This window comes from Acinonyx jubatus, chromosome C2 (genome assembly GCF_027475565.1).
Source record: "Acinonyx jubatus isolate Ajub_Pintada_27869175 chromosome C2, VMU_Ajub_asm_v1.0, whole genome shotgun sequence".
NCBI classification, from domain to species: domain Eukaryota; kingdom Metazoa; phylum Chordata; class Mammalia; order Carnivora; family Felidae; genus Acinonyx; species Acinonyx jubatus.
The window spans coordinates 86,663,401-86,681,956 of NC_069384.1; the positions used below are offsets into that span (position 1 = coordinate 86,663,401).

Below are 18,556 nucleotides of genomic sequence, written 5' to 3' on the forward strand. Positions count from 1 at the left end.
AGTCTTGGGAGGAAGAATCAGTACGGAGCAGGACTACAAATTCAGTTTTGAACATGTGCGATGTCCAACAACAGTAGGTATAGAGCAGGAACTTGGATTTCTTAAAAAAAAATTTTTTTTAATGTTTAATTTTGAGAGAGAGAGTGAGAGAGCAAGTGCATTAGTGGAGGTGGGGCAGAGAGAGAGGGAGAGAGAGAGAAGCCCAAGCAGGCCCCACACTGTCAGTGCAGAGCCTGATGTGGGGCTTGAAACTACAAACCATGAGATCATGACCTAAGCCAAAATGAAGAGTTGGATACTTAACCAACTGAGCCATCCAGGTGCTCCAGGAATTTGGATTTCTAAGCTTGGTGCAGATCTAGCCTTGGTGTGTTCTGGAAAAGCAGTACATTTGAGCTCTGTTGAGGCAGTCGTGGCTTCGGGATGAACTATGAATCAATATAGTGGATATAAGTCAACATTTATAGATGTTGACAGAACAAATAGTAGATAATGTATAGTCTTTACTACGTGTGCAGGGGGCATTCTGTCCAAATCTTTTTGGTGAATGGGCGTTATTAATAAAGGTACAAGGCAAATCCAAGTACAATAAAAGTCTCATAATAAATCTACAAGGCAAATCCAAGTATAATAAAATATCTTGCATAAAAAAGGATTATCAATTATCCAATAAAGCTTCCTTCCCCCCCCCCCCAACAGTAGTCAGCACAATATAATTTTATTTCAAACTCCATATTTGGATAGTTTCTTAAAGTTTGATATTAGGACTGAGGCTATAGTTCATAAGCAAATTATTTACAAGACTATCTATATACAAACATGGATATAAAGAGTAAAATGTGTTAAGATTTTTCTCCCTAGCCTTCCCTATTTAAATTCAGATTCTCCTGATAGTTAGCTTGCCAGGAGAAAATATTCAGGTTAAGGCAGGGTAAAGATTATTTATTAATTCATTTGTTTGTCAATATTTTTAAGTCCTCATCAGATGAAATATATGGTGCTGAGTTCTGGGGATACAAAGTGAGTAAGGCATGTCCTGTGGGGCTGGGTAAGAGACCACTGAAATTGATTTGAGAGGAATACAGAAGAGAAGCAAGTCAGTGTGCTGTAGCCATTTGCCAAAGGATCAGTTAGTGAACAGCTCATTCACCAAGAGCCAATCTACTGAAGGATCAGTTTGCTAAATGAATAGTTTGCCTACTTTATCACATTTACACACTTAACAAAGACTTTTTAAAGGAGTATTATCTTAAGTATGGTAAATGAATATGGATACCTTTTTGTTATGGATATTTTAAGAACACATTCAATCAAAAAGTAAATTCTTCTTGTGAATATATTCTTTTTAGCAGCTTTGTAAGATCTCTTTGATTTTTTTTAAAGCTAAGCTTCCTAGGGAGACTGAGTCTTTTTATAAATATATTCTTATGAATATATTCATAGATATATCTTTCTTGACTACGTGTGTGAATATATTCTTCTAATAGATATAACAAAAATTGGCATTTGATTTGGAAGAATCTCAGTTTATATTAATTTTTTCAAAACCTTTTTAGAGTCATTGCCATTTTGCTAACATTTTAGCATCATTGATATTCTTATGACAAATTTCATATTGACTACTTTGATTTGTTAACTTTATCAATTAACCAAATTTCTTTTAACTATTTATAAGGTTATGGTAGTTAATTTTGGACAGGAATTTTAACAGCTTTTTGAAGATTTTTTGAAGTTTCATTTGAAAAGTTTTTATTTTGTCCTTATGACATCATCTTACAAAATGTTTAATTTGTCTCTGCTCTGGTCCTGTTACTGCAACGGGAGGCATCTGGGTAAAAATGGTGGGACCTTCTGCTGGGGGAAAATTGAAGAGGAGAAATCAGCATATGGCACAGATTGGCAGTCTGCTAACCTGTAGAACTATGTAGGATTACATTGAGCATACTAAGTTTTTGGTACGTAGCTAAATTTGAGAAACTCATCGAAATGATTGGCAAATTTTTTGGGGGGGTGGTGAGTAATGGTTTCAGGCAAATTGGCTATCACTGTGTTGGGTATTGCTTGAGCTGGGCATTCAGCAGATTGATGGTAGATAAATGATACTAGGCTATGATTTATAAGCATGAAGGTGGTGTAGAAGTGTGCCAGTTGAAGGCCATAACTTGATTTCATTGGCTATGGTTAAGGGTCCTATAGCAGACTGAACTGAGTTTCTGATGAGCAAACAATTTAGAAAGAGAAGAGTATCTAGCAGAATGTGACAGAATAGGAGTAGTTGAGAATAGTTGGATTCTAGGATCTGGTGGGTGGGGGATGGCAGGCAGCAAGCTGGTTAGGTAGGCAGGGGCTGTAGGTAAAGGATCTTGTATGTCTTCTTAAGTCAGAAGAACCACTAAAAGAATTTAAAGAATGAAATGATATAATCTCATTTGTACTTTAGGAAGATCACTCAAGTTAGTGTGGTTGATTATTTAGAAAAGTTTAAGTCTGGAGGTAGAGGCTGATTCTGGAACTCTCCCAGTGTTTCAGGGGTTAGATAAAGAGGAATTGGAAAAAAAAAAAAAAAAAAAAGCAGTGGCAGAGGAGATGAAAATTTAGATCTGAGCATCACTGGTTTCCAGAACAAGTAACACCATGGATTTTAATGAGATTTTCTCATCAGAGAAACAAAAGACAGTGAGGGTGCTGGATGGAACAGAGAGGGCAAGAAGACAGATCTGCAAAGGGTACGGAATGTGTGAAAGGTGAGGGGGCCTGGAGGGTGTGGGAAAGATATGAATAAAAGTAAACAATTATGTGTATCTGAAGTTACTTGGGGGATACTTAAGAAACTCATACATAATACTTAACATACTGAATATTTACATTTATGTCTTTCTGGTCTAACGAATACTGAGCTGCTTAACAGTAAGAGCCAGACCACATTCATCTTTGCAGGCTCAGTCTCTTGGATTTATTAGGGTCACAAAATATATTCCTTTTATGTGGGCTAGTTATGGCTACAATATGCTTAGATTGTGAGGTAGCCAGCATTAGGAAGCTAAATGACCAATTGAAACCAACTAAATTAGGGAAACATGGCTAGAGCAGGCTCCTGTCTTCCTTTTTCTGTCAGTGTCCATTGGACTCTACCACCAACAAATTTAGTATTACTTCCAGAAAGACTTCAAACTTTTGAGACACTAAGAGCTCTCATTTCCAGACTTCAAGGAAAAGAGTCTTCTGTTACATCCTTTTGGGGATGAATCTATGGGGCAGTGGATGGCTGAGGGTCAGGTGAGCTGAAATGAGCAGAGTTTCTATATATTTCTGTTCCAGGAACACAAAAATTGTTATCTCATACGGCAGAGCTGGGAGTGGCATTGATTAAAACAGTCATTGAGGTGGATGAAGCTAGAATGCATTATGCTAAGTGAAATAAGTCAATCAGAGAAAGCCAAATGCCATACGATTTCACTCATATGTAGAATTTAAGAAACAAAACAGATGAACATATGGGAAGGGGGGGAGAGAAAAGAGGGGAATAAACCACAAGAGACTTAATGATAGAGAACAAACTATGTGTTGACAGAGGGAGTTGGGTGGGAGGTGAGCTAGACAGGTGATGGGTACTAAGAAGGGCACTTGTGATGAGCACTGGGTATTGTATGTAAGTGATGAATCACTGAATTCTACTCCTGAAACCAATATTTCACTGTATGTTAACTCACTAAAATTTAAATTAAAAAAAGAAAAAAGAAATAAACTTTAAAGGAAAACAGAACAAAACAAAAAACCCAGCCATTTTTCTGCCTTTTGTCCATCAAAGCCTTCCATGTTTTTGAGATGTGCTTCTTCATATGTATATCCTCTTTTTCTATTACTTCCAGACTTCATGTTTTCTTTTCCTTGAGCTAATAGGTGTGTGTGTGTGTGTGTGTGTGTGTGTATACACACATATAAATTTAATTATTCTGTTTCCAATCTTTTAAAGTACATTCCATTGGGAGAAATGTGCTTTGAGTTTGGGAACAAATGGTAGTCACATTTAATATAGTCATTAACAAGAGAGGTTTTGTCCATGAGCCTACTGTTATTGTAAACTTATTAATCCACAGGACTTGTCAGGAAGTCTTGAAATATTATTTTATGAGTAATAGACAAAAGATGAAAGCAAAATGATGGAGATAAAAGTAGGAGTTATTTCTTTTGAGTCCTGCCTTTAACTTACCAGATCACACAATTTCCCAGTGGTATCTTAATTTTTAATTCTTAATTTTTAATCATATTGTAGCCACTTAATTTTATTTTTTACCTGATCTATTAGCATATTGGAATTGATTAAAAACTCATTAGTGAAAAATAGAAGGAAAGAAAATTATGTGAGTCATTCAGCTAAGGTAGGGTAACCTGATAACCTAAAGAGTCTTTGAGAAGTACTGCTTTTTACATTGACTACATTATTTGGCACTAGTGCAATAATGGTAAAAATAAGTAACAAATAATAACTAGAATGACTCTATACGTGGAGATAAAAATAGAGTTCCAAAGAACTCATGGATCATAGAATAAAACATGATAAAGTAGGACATATTTAGGACTGAATAATAACAAAACACTACAGAGCAACTAATGGGTTGTGACTAAATACATATATTACATAATACATATATTAAATACATTAAATGTAAATACATACATTAAATAAGCAATACATTAAATGCTTGTATTAGGTAAGAAAGGAGCCTAAAAATTAATGTGGTAGACATCTAATTTAGGGAGTTATAAAAAGATTAAGAAAATATATTAAAAGAAAATGCAAGAAGGAAATAATAAATAATAGAAGATAAATTATATTAAAGGATCAATGAATTCAAAATTAATTTTTTGAAAAGACTAATGAAATATACAACCTCTGACAAGACTGATCAAGAATAAAATAGAGAAGGGCCAAATAAATATTAATAATTAAAAAACCATAAATACAGATACAACATGGATTAGAAAGATAATAGAGGATATTTAAAACAACTTTATAGCAAGACATTTGAAAACTCTGAAATACATAATTTACTGAAATATACAGTAAATTCTTTTAAATATAGAACTTACTGAAATGGATTCAGAAATAACTAGAAAATCTGAATAGTTCTAAATCATTAAAAAATTGAATCATAAAATTTAAATATCCTCATAATGGAAATCATTCTGGAGTATAGAAAAAGATGGAATGCTATCCAACCTATTTATGAGGTTAGCAAATTTTGATGCCAAAAGCAAATCATACAACACAAAGAGGAGAGTAATGGACCAATTTCATTCATAAACATAAATGCGAACATTTAAAAAACAAGTTAGCTCACTAAATCTAGCAATATATAAAAGTGAAAACACATCATTCTCAATTTGGGGTTATCCCAGGAATATGATGTTGGTCATCATTTGATTATCAATGTAATGTATAAACATATTAAAGGGTTACCATTATATGAAGAGAAACATATTTGATAATAATTAACATCCATTCATGATAAAAACTTTTACAAAATTAGAAATAAAAATATTTTTTTAAATGTTTATTTATTTTTGAGAGAGTGCAAGTGAGGGAGGGGCCACGGGAGGTAGGTATGGAGGACCCAAAGCAGGCTCTGCACTGACAGCAGTGAGCAGGGTGTGGGGCTTGAACTCACAAACTGCAGGATCATGACCTAAACTGAAGTTGGATGCTCAACTGACTGAACCACCCAGGTGCCCCAGAAATAGAAACATTCTTAATGTGATGAAATAGAGGAAATATAGTAAACCTGATACTTAATGGTGAAATGTTTATGAGCAGGAACAAAGCAAAGATATTCACTATTATCTGTTTTATTTGTGGTTTACTGGCTGTATAATATGGCAAGAAAAATAAATGAATGGTATATTTATTGATAAAAAAAGAAGCAAAAATGTATTATTCACTAATGATATGATTGTGAAGAAAATGCAAAAGAATCTATGGATAAATTATTAAAATTAATTAGAAAATTAGTATAGTTGAAAAAAGTTGATATATTTGCTTTTCCACATGCCTGTAAAAGCAGAAAATATAATTTATATTTATTCATTTTGTTTTTGAAAATATAATTTAAACATTAAAAAATCAAAATACTTAGGAATAAATCTAATGAGCTATGTGTAAGTTCTCTTTGGAGTATCTATGAAGTTTTATTGGGAGATAAACACAAATCAATGTAGAGATTAATCATATTCAATGAAAGACTCGATGACATAAAGTTGCAAATTTGCCATAAATTAATTAATGGATTTCATAAAATTCCAATAAAATTTCAAGAACTTCAATAAAAATTTCAAGCGGGGTAGGTATGACTTGACAGGCTGATTCTAAAATTTATATGGAAGTACAAACATCTAGGGATAGCAAATCCACTTCTGATTATAAAAGAACAAGGTGGGCAACTTGTCCTGTCAGATACCAAGATTTTTACAATGCAAAAGTTTGTAAGCTCAAGGGTGGTGTCTGTTTGAGGTAGACAGAGTTGACCAGTGAAACAAAATGGAGATCCAAGAACATATCCATGCATGTGTGGAAACCTGATATATGATACATGTGTGCTTTTAGATCACTGGGAAAAGGATATTCTATCTAAGAAAAGGTGCTGGGCCTTTTGGTTATCCATAAAGAAAAAAAATTGGATGTCTACTTCACAAAACACAAAAGTCAACTTCAGATGATTGAAGACTTAATTGTGAAAGGCACACCTACAAAATATTAAGGAAACTGAACTTGGAGTAGGAAGGGATTTTAAAATGTTCAAAAAAATGCTAACACATTAAAATAAGAACATATATTTATGAGAAGACATCATAAACAGGGTGAGGACAAACTGGGAGAAGCTATTTGCACACAATAAACAGCAAAAGGGTTAATGTAAATTTTTACAAAGAATTCCTACAAGTAAATAAAAAGACAATCCAGTAGAAAACTTGACTTCGTATTTGAACAGGCACTTCACAGAAAAGAACAAAGGAAACAGGCTCAATCTTGTTAGTAATCTGAGAAATGGGAATCGAAGTCATAGTGCCCTCTGGATTGGTGAAAATTAAAAACCTGAAAACCTGGGGCATGTGGGTGGTTCAGTCAATTAAGCATTGGACTTGATTTTGGCTCAAGTCATGAGCTTGCAATTCATTGAGCTTGGGCTCTGTGCTGACAGTGCAAAGCCTGCTTGGGATTCTCTCTCTCCTCTCTCTGTCCCTCCCCTGCTCATGCTCTCTCTCTGTCTCTCAAAATAAGTGAATAAACTTAAAAACAAAGTCTGAAAACCCTATGTAAGGTTGTAGAGCAATGAAATGACATTAATGGCTGCTGTGGAAAGCAATGGCATTACCTGGTAGAGTAGAAGCTGTACATACTTTTGAACTAAATATACCCGTTAGGTACATATCCTAAGAAATATTTGTACAAAGTGTACAAGAAGACATGGACAAGAGGGATTATAGCAGCATTGTTGGTACAAAAAGAACTAGAAATGATGCAAATGTCTATTAGCAATAGACTGGATGAATAAATGGTAGTATATTCATATCAGAGCAGACTACACAGCAGAGAGAATGAGATGTAGCTACCCACATTGGCACTGATAAATCATAGAAACATAATGTTTGGTGAAAAAAGTTTCAGAATAATTCATAAGCCACGATTCCATTGATATAAAGCCTCCAAACATTCAGAAGTAAACAATATATTGTTTAAAGATTCCAATGTGATAAACTCCTGAAGAAAAAGCAAGGGGATGACAAACAGAACATTCAGGATGGTGGTTATCCCTGGGTAGAGAGGAGGGTGCTATTAGGGAAGCATCCACAAGGGCTTCAAAAATTCTGATTGCTTTATTTTTTAACCTTAATGAAGGGTGCTCAGATGCTCATATATCATCATCTTTTGTGTGTTAACATGATGAATATTCCTTTATATCAGTTCACTATTTAATAAAAACAACCCAAAGAATATTTGATAAAAGCTTGGCTGTACTGTCCTTAGCCAATAACCTCTCTTTCCTTTAAATTCTGAATTAGTTATTGTTGATGCTGTTTTATTCTGCTGCCTGCAATTTTGGGATTAAACTAAGCTCACCTAACCAAGAAGTTTGTTCAGAGATGAAAAAGTATTCCTTCATAGTGCTGGTGCGTGGAATGGGGGATAAGGATAGAAACCAGTATTTTGCATAGAGCAGATGATCAGAACAAGGACTGGCTTTGATTTAAACAGATGGGAAAAAATGCAAAATTGACTTTAACTTCCCTTGAGCCATAAGACATTTGGTTTCAGGATTTGGGGTGGACTTTTCCTTCTCTTTGGTTGCTCTGCCTGTCTGTAAGCTATTTCCTGATGTTCCACCTCTTGAGGAATCCCAAGGAAGCCAGTGTCCTAACAGGTTTGGCTGTGGTCTCTCGAAGAGGGCACATGGAGTGGAGCTGAGGAGTTTTGGCTGCCTGGCCCCTGGGATCGCTGCAGGAGCCTGGCTCACAAAGGCCAGCTTTGCAGCATAAAAAAGTGGAGGTGGAACCATTGCCAGCAGGGCTGGGCAGTGCTGCCAGACAACCTACTTCATTTCCAAGTAATTAACTTGAGGACCTTAATGATCTAGATTCATTATCAGCCATCATCACCTTCATTACCACCATGATTACTGCCACTAAGAGCATCTTAAGCAGCACAATAGACGCTGTTCCAAATCAGTTTTAAAATCAGAGTCTTATCCTGCAGGAGTCTGTGAATTAGGCAGTGAAGAGGAAGGTGTGGTCAAGGCAGAGGTACAGACAAATGAACCAACATCAAACTAAGGATACTGGCTTAGTGGCAGATTCCGTTGCTTGGTTCGTTGGCTGTTTTTCCATTTGTCTTTGACTTTCAAGGCTAAAACTGTGCAGATTGATTTCATAGGCCTTGGCATTCCTATCCCATAAATAAAGCTTGCTGAAAATTATTTCTTATAGTCAATAGTTTAATTATTTTAAATCTTATAGTTATTGAAATCATAACTTGAAAATAAAAAAAATGAAAGTAGTAATTTAAGAGTTTCATATAATTTTAATGGTGTAGAATATGAAGCTAATTATTGGCTCCCTTTAACTGCACAAACATTGCCAACATATCATATCCACATGTTTACTGTCTCCTTTGATATGCTATTTTCAGCTGTGTTTTAATACAGTCTCCCCTGCTGCGGGCTTGGCTGTTCATTGCTGTTCCAAATGTCTCATGTTTGAAAGAGCCGATGGAAGCTCTGGGTGCAGGGGAGAGAATATGACCTTGAGTTCAAATTCTGATTCTATCACTGGCCAGTCGTTGGACCCTTGGAAGTTATTTCAAAATCTCTGAGCCTCAGCTTCCTCATCTGTAAAATGGGCGCAATCATCTCTATCTTATAAATTAAGAGGGCAGTTTATATAAAACATATAGTGCATAGTAATTTCTTCTCTGGTGTTAAACTTTTTGTAAAAATGTTATATATATATATGTATATATATATATATATACACACTTAATTAAATTATTCGATGAGAATAAATAGGAGGTGAAATAACTCATGCTTCACCTTCTCTGGTGAAGCCTTCAAAATCTCAGACAGGCTGGCCATTGAAAGTCACAATATTGCTCTAGAGAGCACAATCTCTGCCATTTCTCACTATCACTGTCAGGGAATTTTTTTTTTTAAGGAAACGAGATTATATGCAAAATATGGAATTTTCAAATGACACACTGAGTTTTAGTCTTACAGTAAAGATCTTGCTGAAAAATGATTCACTTACTTGGATTGAAAGTAAATGAAAAATAACTTGATTAAGCACTGAGAAAAAGCACGTGGAAACCTACAGATGAACAAACATAGCGAATTTTCAGTCCATCTTCTTGTGCTGTGTGGAGCACTAGGACTTTGTTCAAACACTAGTTGCCTCTGGGCTGTAATTTTACCTAAACATCATATCATTATTTTTCCCATAATTAAGATAGTATAACATATTATAAAGCATTTAGAAAATGGAGAAGTAAAAAACATGTTTTTCCTTCCAGGCTTTTTCCTGTGGTGTGTGTGTGTGTGTGTGTGTGTGTGTGTGTGTGTAGATACACACACACATATAGTGGCTGCAATCATAGATTGTATGCAATTTTTCAACTTGATTTTTCAGTTAATATGATGTCAAAGTATTTTTAAGTGCTAAGTGATATATTGCACTTCATGATTTATTTAACAGGTTTTCTGTTGTGAATACTAATGTCGCTTCCAAGTTTTTTGCCGTAATATATAGTTACTGTGAAGAACAATTTTGCTTTTGGAATTTTTCAAAGGATTTCCTCTGTAGGGTAATACAGACTTTAAAAGGAAAAATGAAAGTACCAGTTCTCAAAACTGCATTTAAGTCAACCTCCTTCAGATCCTTCCTGTGTCCAGCACCATTTATCAGGTCTGGTTTCTGTCAGCTTCTGCAGGCAGATGAGCCTTGCTTAAGTTGCAATATGCTGGTGTAGGTAGTTGGGTTTCCAACTCCACCAAACCCAAGTAATAGTATAAGGTCAAAGAGGAAAAGAGAGAAGCGGCAGAAAATAAACGGAGAGAAAGCAAATATTTAAAAATGGCCAGAGAATTTTATGAATGGATGTGCTCCCTAAACACAAGTGGGAGAGCTAGACTGAGGTGTGAAATTGTCGTTTTGTCTTTTATTTACATTGTCTCTGCCTTTCAATCTTTCTTCTCATTCCTCCACTCCTCCCCTACCCCATGCTACTTCTTCTTCTAAGGACTTTGAGGGCTGCATGGGCTTGTCCATCCTCTTTTCACCCTCTCATAGTTTCTGCTTTCCTTCCTTGCCATATGTCTTTGAAAGGCAATTTTCATCACTTTGGTTCAGTATTTATTGAGAATTTACTATGTGCCAGGAACAGTGGTAAGTGCTGGGGATTCACTGTGAACTACAAAGTCAGTGCTGGTCAAGAGGATGGTGGGAGGCTCTGATTGAATGGATATTCTGAAAGCAGAGCTGGAGCTAGCTAAGTGATGAATAGGTATGTGTGTTCATGGATGAAGCGCATCTATGACAGGGAATAGCCTTTGCAAAGCCATGCAGTGGGAGGAGCACCGGGAGTGCAAGGCGGTGGGCCAGAGTATCAGAAACCCTACTCCCTCAACGTAGTGCCCGTTCCTCATTAACACTTGCCAAACATGAAGCTCAGTTGCCTATTGCTTTCCTACTGGCACTCTGTCTGGGTAGTTGGGTTAAATGATTCTGAAAAGCCCCCGGAGTCCCCAGTAGTTTACCTTTTCTCATCGTGTCTGTAAGATGAAGAGGTCCGGCCACTGGTCCATATAAACATCTTAGAGGATGTTGGTCCAGGGGCTGTTTTCCTTACAGTGGAAGTCCTGGAGGAATGGCGAAAAGACCTAGAAGGGAAACACACTGAAGTTAAATCCATTACCTTGAGTGTGGGGAACTCTGTATCAGTAGCAACCAATAGCTTCGGTGGATCAACTCTCTTAAATAAGGCCAGGTTTCTGTTGCTATAGGGCAGTGGTTCTCAACCTTGGCTGCATATGAAAATCAATTGGGAATCTTTTAAAAACCATATCCCTTCCTCAGAAATGTGCATTCAATTTTTAGAAAGGTTCCTTGTTTCTAATGCACTGCTAGGGTGGAGAGCTACAGCCGAGCCACTGCCATAGGGAAACCTGGTTAATTGATGTTAACATCATATTCCTTCTCCACAAATCTAATTTTGGTATGGTTTCACACTCTTTGGTACACTCTATTTTGGTTCAGATTTGGATACTAAAATTCTATTTCTCCTTTCCTATTTAAACTCTTTTCCTTGATGTTGACAGATGTGCATATTGGATGACAAAACATCATCTTTTATTTTTATTTTTTATTTTAAAAAATTTTTAGTGTTTATTTTTGAGAGACAGAGAGAGAGACAGACAAAACACAAGTGGGGGAGGAGCAGAGAGAGAGGGAGACACAGAATCCGAAGCAGGCTCCAGGCTCTGAGCTGACAGCACAGAGTCCCACGTAGGGCTCGAACTCACGGACCGTGAGATCATGACCTGAGCTGAAGTTGGAGGCTCAAGTGACTGAGTCACGAGGGGCCCCAAAACATCATCTTTTAAATATGCTCTGCTGTTGCCAAAGCTGTGGGTGCATTCTGTGGTGTTTGAGTCTCTGAGAAAATCACAGCAGCAGGAGCAGAAGCAGATACTCTCTGGTTCCTAGAGGCTAGGTTTATAGGATCAAGAGTCAGGATGTTAGACGAATGTTGTGTTCTCTTGGTTAGGATTTGGCTTGGGGGTAAGTTTTTTCATCTATAAGCATAGCACTGAAAGCAGTTAGCTATTATTATTTGTTTTCTGCATAACAGTCATTTTCTAGGGAGTTAGAAATATGAAATATAGAAATCATAATCACGTAAGAGTTAAAATAATATTGAGCAAATAGAACAAAGGAAGGAAGGAAAGTGATTCCTTCATGACGTACAGTCACTTATGACTTCATTTTTTTGGTTGAATACTATTTTAATGGGAGGCATGAGACTGGAAATATTAGCTATTATATGATATATTAGCTACTACATGCCAGGCACTTTGCATATATTATTTATTCATATATCTTGAGATGTATATTCATATATCCACCTTGTGCTTATATAATGAAAACTGCAAGGTGGATGGTGCTATTATTTCCAGATTACAAATGATACTTCCAGGAGATTGAAATATTTGCTCAGATTTAGAAAAAGTGAAGCCATGCTTCAAAACCAATGTCTGCTTGCCTCAAATTCTCATGTTCTCTGAAGAAAGACATATTATGATCTCAGCCCAGTGAATCTCAAACTGTAATGTGCTTGTGAATTACCTGGGGGTTTTACAACAATGTGGATTCTGATTTGGTGGGGTCTGGGGTAGGGCCTGAGTTTTTGCATTAATAACACGGTCTCAGGTGATGCTGTTGTTGAATGTCTTCAGAAAATACTGAGCAGCAAGGGCTCAGAGCATGTACTTAGAGTCAGTGGTTTGTTAGAGGCCCAATTTTGTCACTATATAACTGTGTGGCCTTAGGAAAGTCACTTAATTTTGCTAGGGCTTGGTTGTTTTCTTTTTTTTTAAATTTTCCCAATGTTTATTTATTTTTGAGAGACAGAGAGAGGCAGAGCTTGAGTAGGGAAGGGGCAGAGAGAGAGGGAGACACAGAATCCAAAGCAGGCTCCAGACTCCAAGCCACCAGCACAGAGCCTGATGCAGGGCTCAAACCCATGAACCGTGAGATCATGACATGAGCTGAAGTTGGATGCTTAACACACTGAGCCACCCAAGTGTCCCAGGGCTTGATTGTTTTTAATATGTAACATAGAAAGTTTGAAATAGAGAACCTTTATGATCACTCTCAGGTCCAACATTTTGTGATTCAGTAAATGGTAGAAGGAATCCAAGCATATTCAAGTCATTGTGTACTGCCTTTCTGGGTCTAGGTCTGGGAATAGATTTCCTTCTGCAACTCTGGGGCCAGCATCCAAGAAGGAACAGAGACCATGGAGATAGCAGGGGTTTGGTAACCAGTATAGATGAAGAAAGGATACACCTGAATGGAAGCCCTTAACAGTTTTAGAAAGGCTTAGAAGTTGAATCTGGTAGCTATTAAAAAAATGCTTATTTATTTATAAAGTTTTTCTAAATGTTCATTTATTGTTGAGACAGAGTGAGACAGAATGTGAGCAGGAGAGGGGCAGACAAAGAATCCGAAGCAGGCTCCAGACTCTGAGCTATCAGCACAGAGCCCCTCATAGCTCAAACCCATGAAGTGTGAGATCATGACCTGAGTTGAAGTCAGACACTTAACTGACTGAGCCACCTAGTTGCCCCTATTTATTTTTGAGAGAGAGAGAGAGAGAGAGAGAGAGAGAGAGAGAGAAAACGCATGTGGGGGTGGGGAGAGGCAGAGAGAGAGGGAGACAGAGGATCCAATGTGGGCTTTGCGCTGTGAGCAGAGAGCCCTATGCAGGGCTTGAACTCAAGAACCATGAGATCATGACCTGAGCTAAAGTCGGAAGCTTAACTGACTGAGCCACCCAGGTGCCCCCAAATCTGCTAGGTCTTTAAATGACTCGGATCTGAGATACTGAAAGTTAGTTATGTTCCTTTTTGAAGATCTGTAAAACACATCAAATAGCATGGAGATTAAATCCATTACCAAAGCCAGTCAGCCTTCAGGAGATAAGAATGATTTGAATCTAAGTTGAATGAAATACTCCATAAGAATGTGGACTGGCTTAAACTTCCAGGAAGTTACTTCAGCACTGACTCTAGTGGAATCTTCTGCTCAGCTCAGTCACTCCGGAAGGACTAGGGATGTGGAGTAGACAGAAAACTGGCACACTTTGAGTTAAGGTAAAGCAATAAATTAGTGAGTTCCTGCCCTGTTACTGGTTATTAACCAGCATTTAATAGACACACCATACACATTATGGATGCTTTGAAATCATTCTAAGTGCAAAGAGCTACAGTGATTTTAATATGCTTAGGATACTTTCAGACTGTGTGTCATTATTCTAGCATGTACCTGGCTCTGTCGTTTTAAGATATGGAAAGTGGGAGACGAAAGATATATTCATTCTAATTAACCATGTAAAGCTTGTTAGAAGGGACGCAGTGACTCCTCAGGTTAGGTCACTGAGTGGAATTGGGTTTCTCCAGCCCAATGTCCTTTCATAAAGACAAACTGTTATTTAAAGCCTGTTAGGTTTGCTGTTAATTAAACTGAAACAGAGTAGCTGCTTTCAGGACAACAGTATAAAGGTTCTGTGGAAGTTGAAAAAATTTCCAGGCTTCAAAGAAACTCCCAGGATATGTTAATGGAAGTTGATTTGGAGGCTCTCTGAGCTCAAAGGCAGTCCTCCTGAACTCTTAAATAATTACCTCAACTTCACTCACGTTCTAAGACAAGGAACATCTCATTTGAATTGTGATAAGAACAGTGATACAAAGACAGAAAAAAACACTTTATACAATTTTGCAGTTTGGAATCCTAGCATGAGCAGAGACCTGTGTTAGTGGTGGCACGGGCCGTGGGTAGGGGGCGGAAGCCTGGATCCAGTTCCATCACGAAATGACCTAGGACTTGCAGTGAGCCTGGCAGGGCCATGACTCGTGTGACTCCAGATGAATGTGGTCGAAAACCCAGCAACCTAAAAGACCCAGTCTCAGCTTTGAATGAAAACAGGGTGTCTGTGAGAATGTGACAATTTCCTTGTCTCAGGAACTTACAAAGGGCCTCTTTCATTGCTCATGCACACACCTTGTGGGTTTCTACCTCCTTGACTCCGTTCGAACTTTCTCTCTGCCTCACTTCCCTGCCTGGTGAAGGAGTTCCTTTGTCTCCAGGGCTGTCTCAGATGTCACCTCTTCTGGGAAGCCTTTCTCTGACCCACGGTAGCAGCTCCCTCAGCTCTGCTCCCAATCCTTGGTACTCCACTTCTGTTAGAGCAAGGCGTGGCTCTCCTGCTTGTATGCAAATCTGCCACCCCTGCTAGGCCACAGGCCCTTCCAGGGCAGGGCTGCATCTTACATACGTTTATGGCACAATGCAGTTCACACAATGACACGCAGCTTATGTTTGCCTCCTGACCGTCCAAGTAGCCATTTGAAAGCATAATTGTTGGTATGACTCTGGCCTCCCGTGTTGTGGCTCAGTGCTGCTGGGTGCAGCTGCAGCTCCTTCCTGACCGACTCCGAGCTCAGCACAGGTCGTCATTCCTTCCCCCACTCGCACCTCCTCCTGCTCCTTCTCCTGATTGTCCTGCTCCCTCTGTCTCTTTCACTGACTTGGCCAAAAGTTTCTGTTGCTTGCTGAATTGTCATCCAATAAGGTTTTCTTTAGAAAGGCAGCATGGTCCAAGGAGAACCAGATGGGACCTACTTGTCTGTTTGCCTCCTGGCATCACCAGCTACCAACCGTGTGACCTTGGACAAGTCAGTTTAACACCTCGGCGTCTAAGTTTCCTCAACTGGAAAAATAGCAGTGGTGACATTTGTTTTTCTGGGTTGCTTGGAAGACTAGTGGAGTAACAGATGCCTAAGGACCTAAAGTAAGATCGAGGCACATACTAAACATCAGTTTCTTTCTTTTTCCCCTTGTTATTAATTTTTATAGAAAATGAACTGGATTTTATCTTTTTGTAAAAAAAATCCATTTAAGTTGCTTGGTACTTGCACATTTAAACTATTGATTTTTTTTTTTTTTTTTCTGATGGGTCAGTGGCACTCAATAGAGGAAAAACAGTTTTCTGAGATACTGAGATCATGAAATCTGAAGTACTTCCTCATTCCCGTTAATTTCTGGTACCTATCCTAAGCCGGGAGAGCAAAAGACAGTGTCTCTGAACCCTGGCCACACACTACAACCACCTGAGGAAATGTCTAACAAACACTGGGTCTCCAGCCTGGCCAGTGAGGATTGTTGGGGTGGGGACCTTGCACTGGAATGTTGTATAAAAGCTGCTTCAGGTGATTCTGATGTGCAGCCCAGGTGAGACACACGGCTGCAAACTCTCAGGTTCTGATTTCATTTAAGTTGAATCCTTTATGGAGACTCGCCCTGTCTCTAGAAGCTTCAGCGGGAGAGTAACACTTCTGAGTACTGTTCTGGGCAGTGGCTTCTCCACTGGAACCAGTGCGGAGGCCTCGGGGTGACAGCTGCAAGGACGAGTAGCATATGAGGCAGGAGAAGAACAAGCAGACAGATGCCGTTTTCTGGTGTCAGTGGCCTTGAGCTACGCATATGGGATACTCTTAACGCACTCTGCTTTATTAAACAGCAAGCAGGAGCCAGCAGAACTATTTAACACATAATTACATGCCTAATCTTGTGTAAAATTGTAACACTAATGACACCACAGCAGCAACTTGAAAGGTCACTCTAAGCACAGAAATTTAGGAATGCTTCTAATCTGAGAGAGACTATCTTTGCAGACGGCAAATTATATGTTCTCCATAGGAACCGAGTTGTTTTGGCTTCAGGGCCTTTGGAGGGAGAAGCCAAATGTATGGTGATAATTTTAGACCTAGTGATTTAATGTAGAAAACACTGGTACATCTTAAGAGCCGCTTTAAATGTCTTTGGGATGTTTCTTTCTAAAATAAACTATGACGTCTTGTTTTAATGAATCCATTTGACGACATTTGTTAAGTGCCTGTACGTGCCAGGCACTGTACTGGGTGCTGTGGGTGCCAGGCCATCATATCTGCTCCTAAGGAGAGTGTGCAGTCTATGGAGGAGTCGGAATAACAAATCGACATTTGCACTCTACCAGAACTGCTCTTTCTAAGGGTGCTGTGACTTCCCAGTGGGCATATCTGAAGTTTCTTGTCTCTTCACATCTTATTTAACTTGCTCAGCTTACAGAATTTGACATTAATATTGTTGGTTGTTTCCTACTTCTAAGATGCTTTACAACCTTGACTTACGGGACAAGGCTCTCTTGTTTTTCTTTCTCACTCTCTAGCTGTTCCTTCCGTTTCTTTGTTGGGTGCCTGATCCTCTCTCTGCCCCCTAAATGTTAGTATCATCTGGGGGACTAGTCAGTACCACTGAAAAGCCTTGTGACCATACCTCCTAACAGGGATGTGAAAGACCTTTCTTCTCCAGTCTGATGCCTGAAAGATGGAGTGAATGGCTCTGTTCGCTGCTCAGTTGTAGAGGTAAAGAAGGGTATCGCTGAACACTAATGGCCTCTTTGAGAGGAATCAAATAAGAGAAAATGGGTTCTGTGAATTTTTTTTGCAGACTGCTTTTCAGCAGCCGGGTTGACAATGTTCGGACTCCTGTGGCTGGAGATGGGTGCAGGAGTCACTTGTGACCTGTCACATATGCTGACTGCTCATGTAATCAGGATGTGTGACTTCTGCTTCAGGAGGACACAGCCCGACTTAAATAATGTACCTGTCCATTAGCCTGCTGGTGACTTGGCTCACTGAGCATAGCATTTCTGAGGCTCTGGGCTTCTAATCTTCACTCTGTGGCCAAGAAGTTGTATGAATGAAGGCAAAACACTCCTTTTATCTTCAATGTTGCCATCTGTGAAAGGATGTGGAACTCAATGCTATTCTTTTAGTGAATTCAGTTCTTCACTTAACAAATACTGAAGACGTAGCATGTGGCAGGCACTGAGCTGGGTGTTGGGGATATATTGCTGAACACAAAATGGATGGCCCCCCTTTTATGGACCTTACAGTCTAGAGGAGGGGCCATATCGGCCACACAGGGGTGCATGGGGCTCTTTCAGATAAGATTGTTACACATTTGCATATAATGAAGCAAGTTGTACATGACATCTACAGTCACAACAGCTATCAGAAATAGCTGTCTCCAGGCTTAGTTGAAAAAGCCTTGAAATTAGTTGCAGGTTGAAATCCCAGCTCTACAACACAGTAATTATGTAACCTAAATACATTGTTAAACTTCTCTGAGCCTCATTTTCCTCATCAAGAAAATCGGAGTAATAACAGATATCATAAAGATTCACCATGCA

At 38.5% G+C, this 18,556-nt stretch overlaps 1 protein-coding gene across 2 annotated transcripts in view; it reads right to left on the minus strand.

The window, feature by feature from the left end:
* Positions 1-18,556, minus strand: part of KCNMB2 (potassium calcium-activated channel subfamily M regulatory beta subunit 2) — a 235,049-nt gene that overhangs the window by 23,043 nt on the left and 193,450 nt on the right. For both annotated transcript variants that reach the window (XM_015071016.3, XM_053221194.1), the window contains exon 2: positions 11,301-11,423. In XM_015071016.3, the coding sequence (XP_014926502.2) occupies positions 11,301-11,356 (56 nt within the window). In that variant the 5' untranslated portion in view covers positions 11,357-11,423. The remainder of the gene's footprint in view (positions 1-11,300; positions 11,424-18,556) is intronic.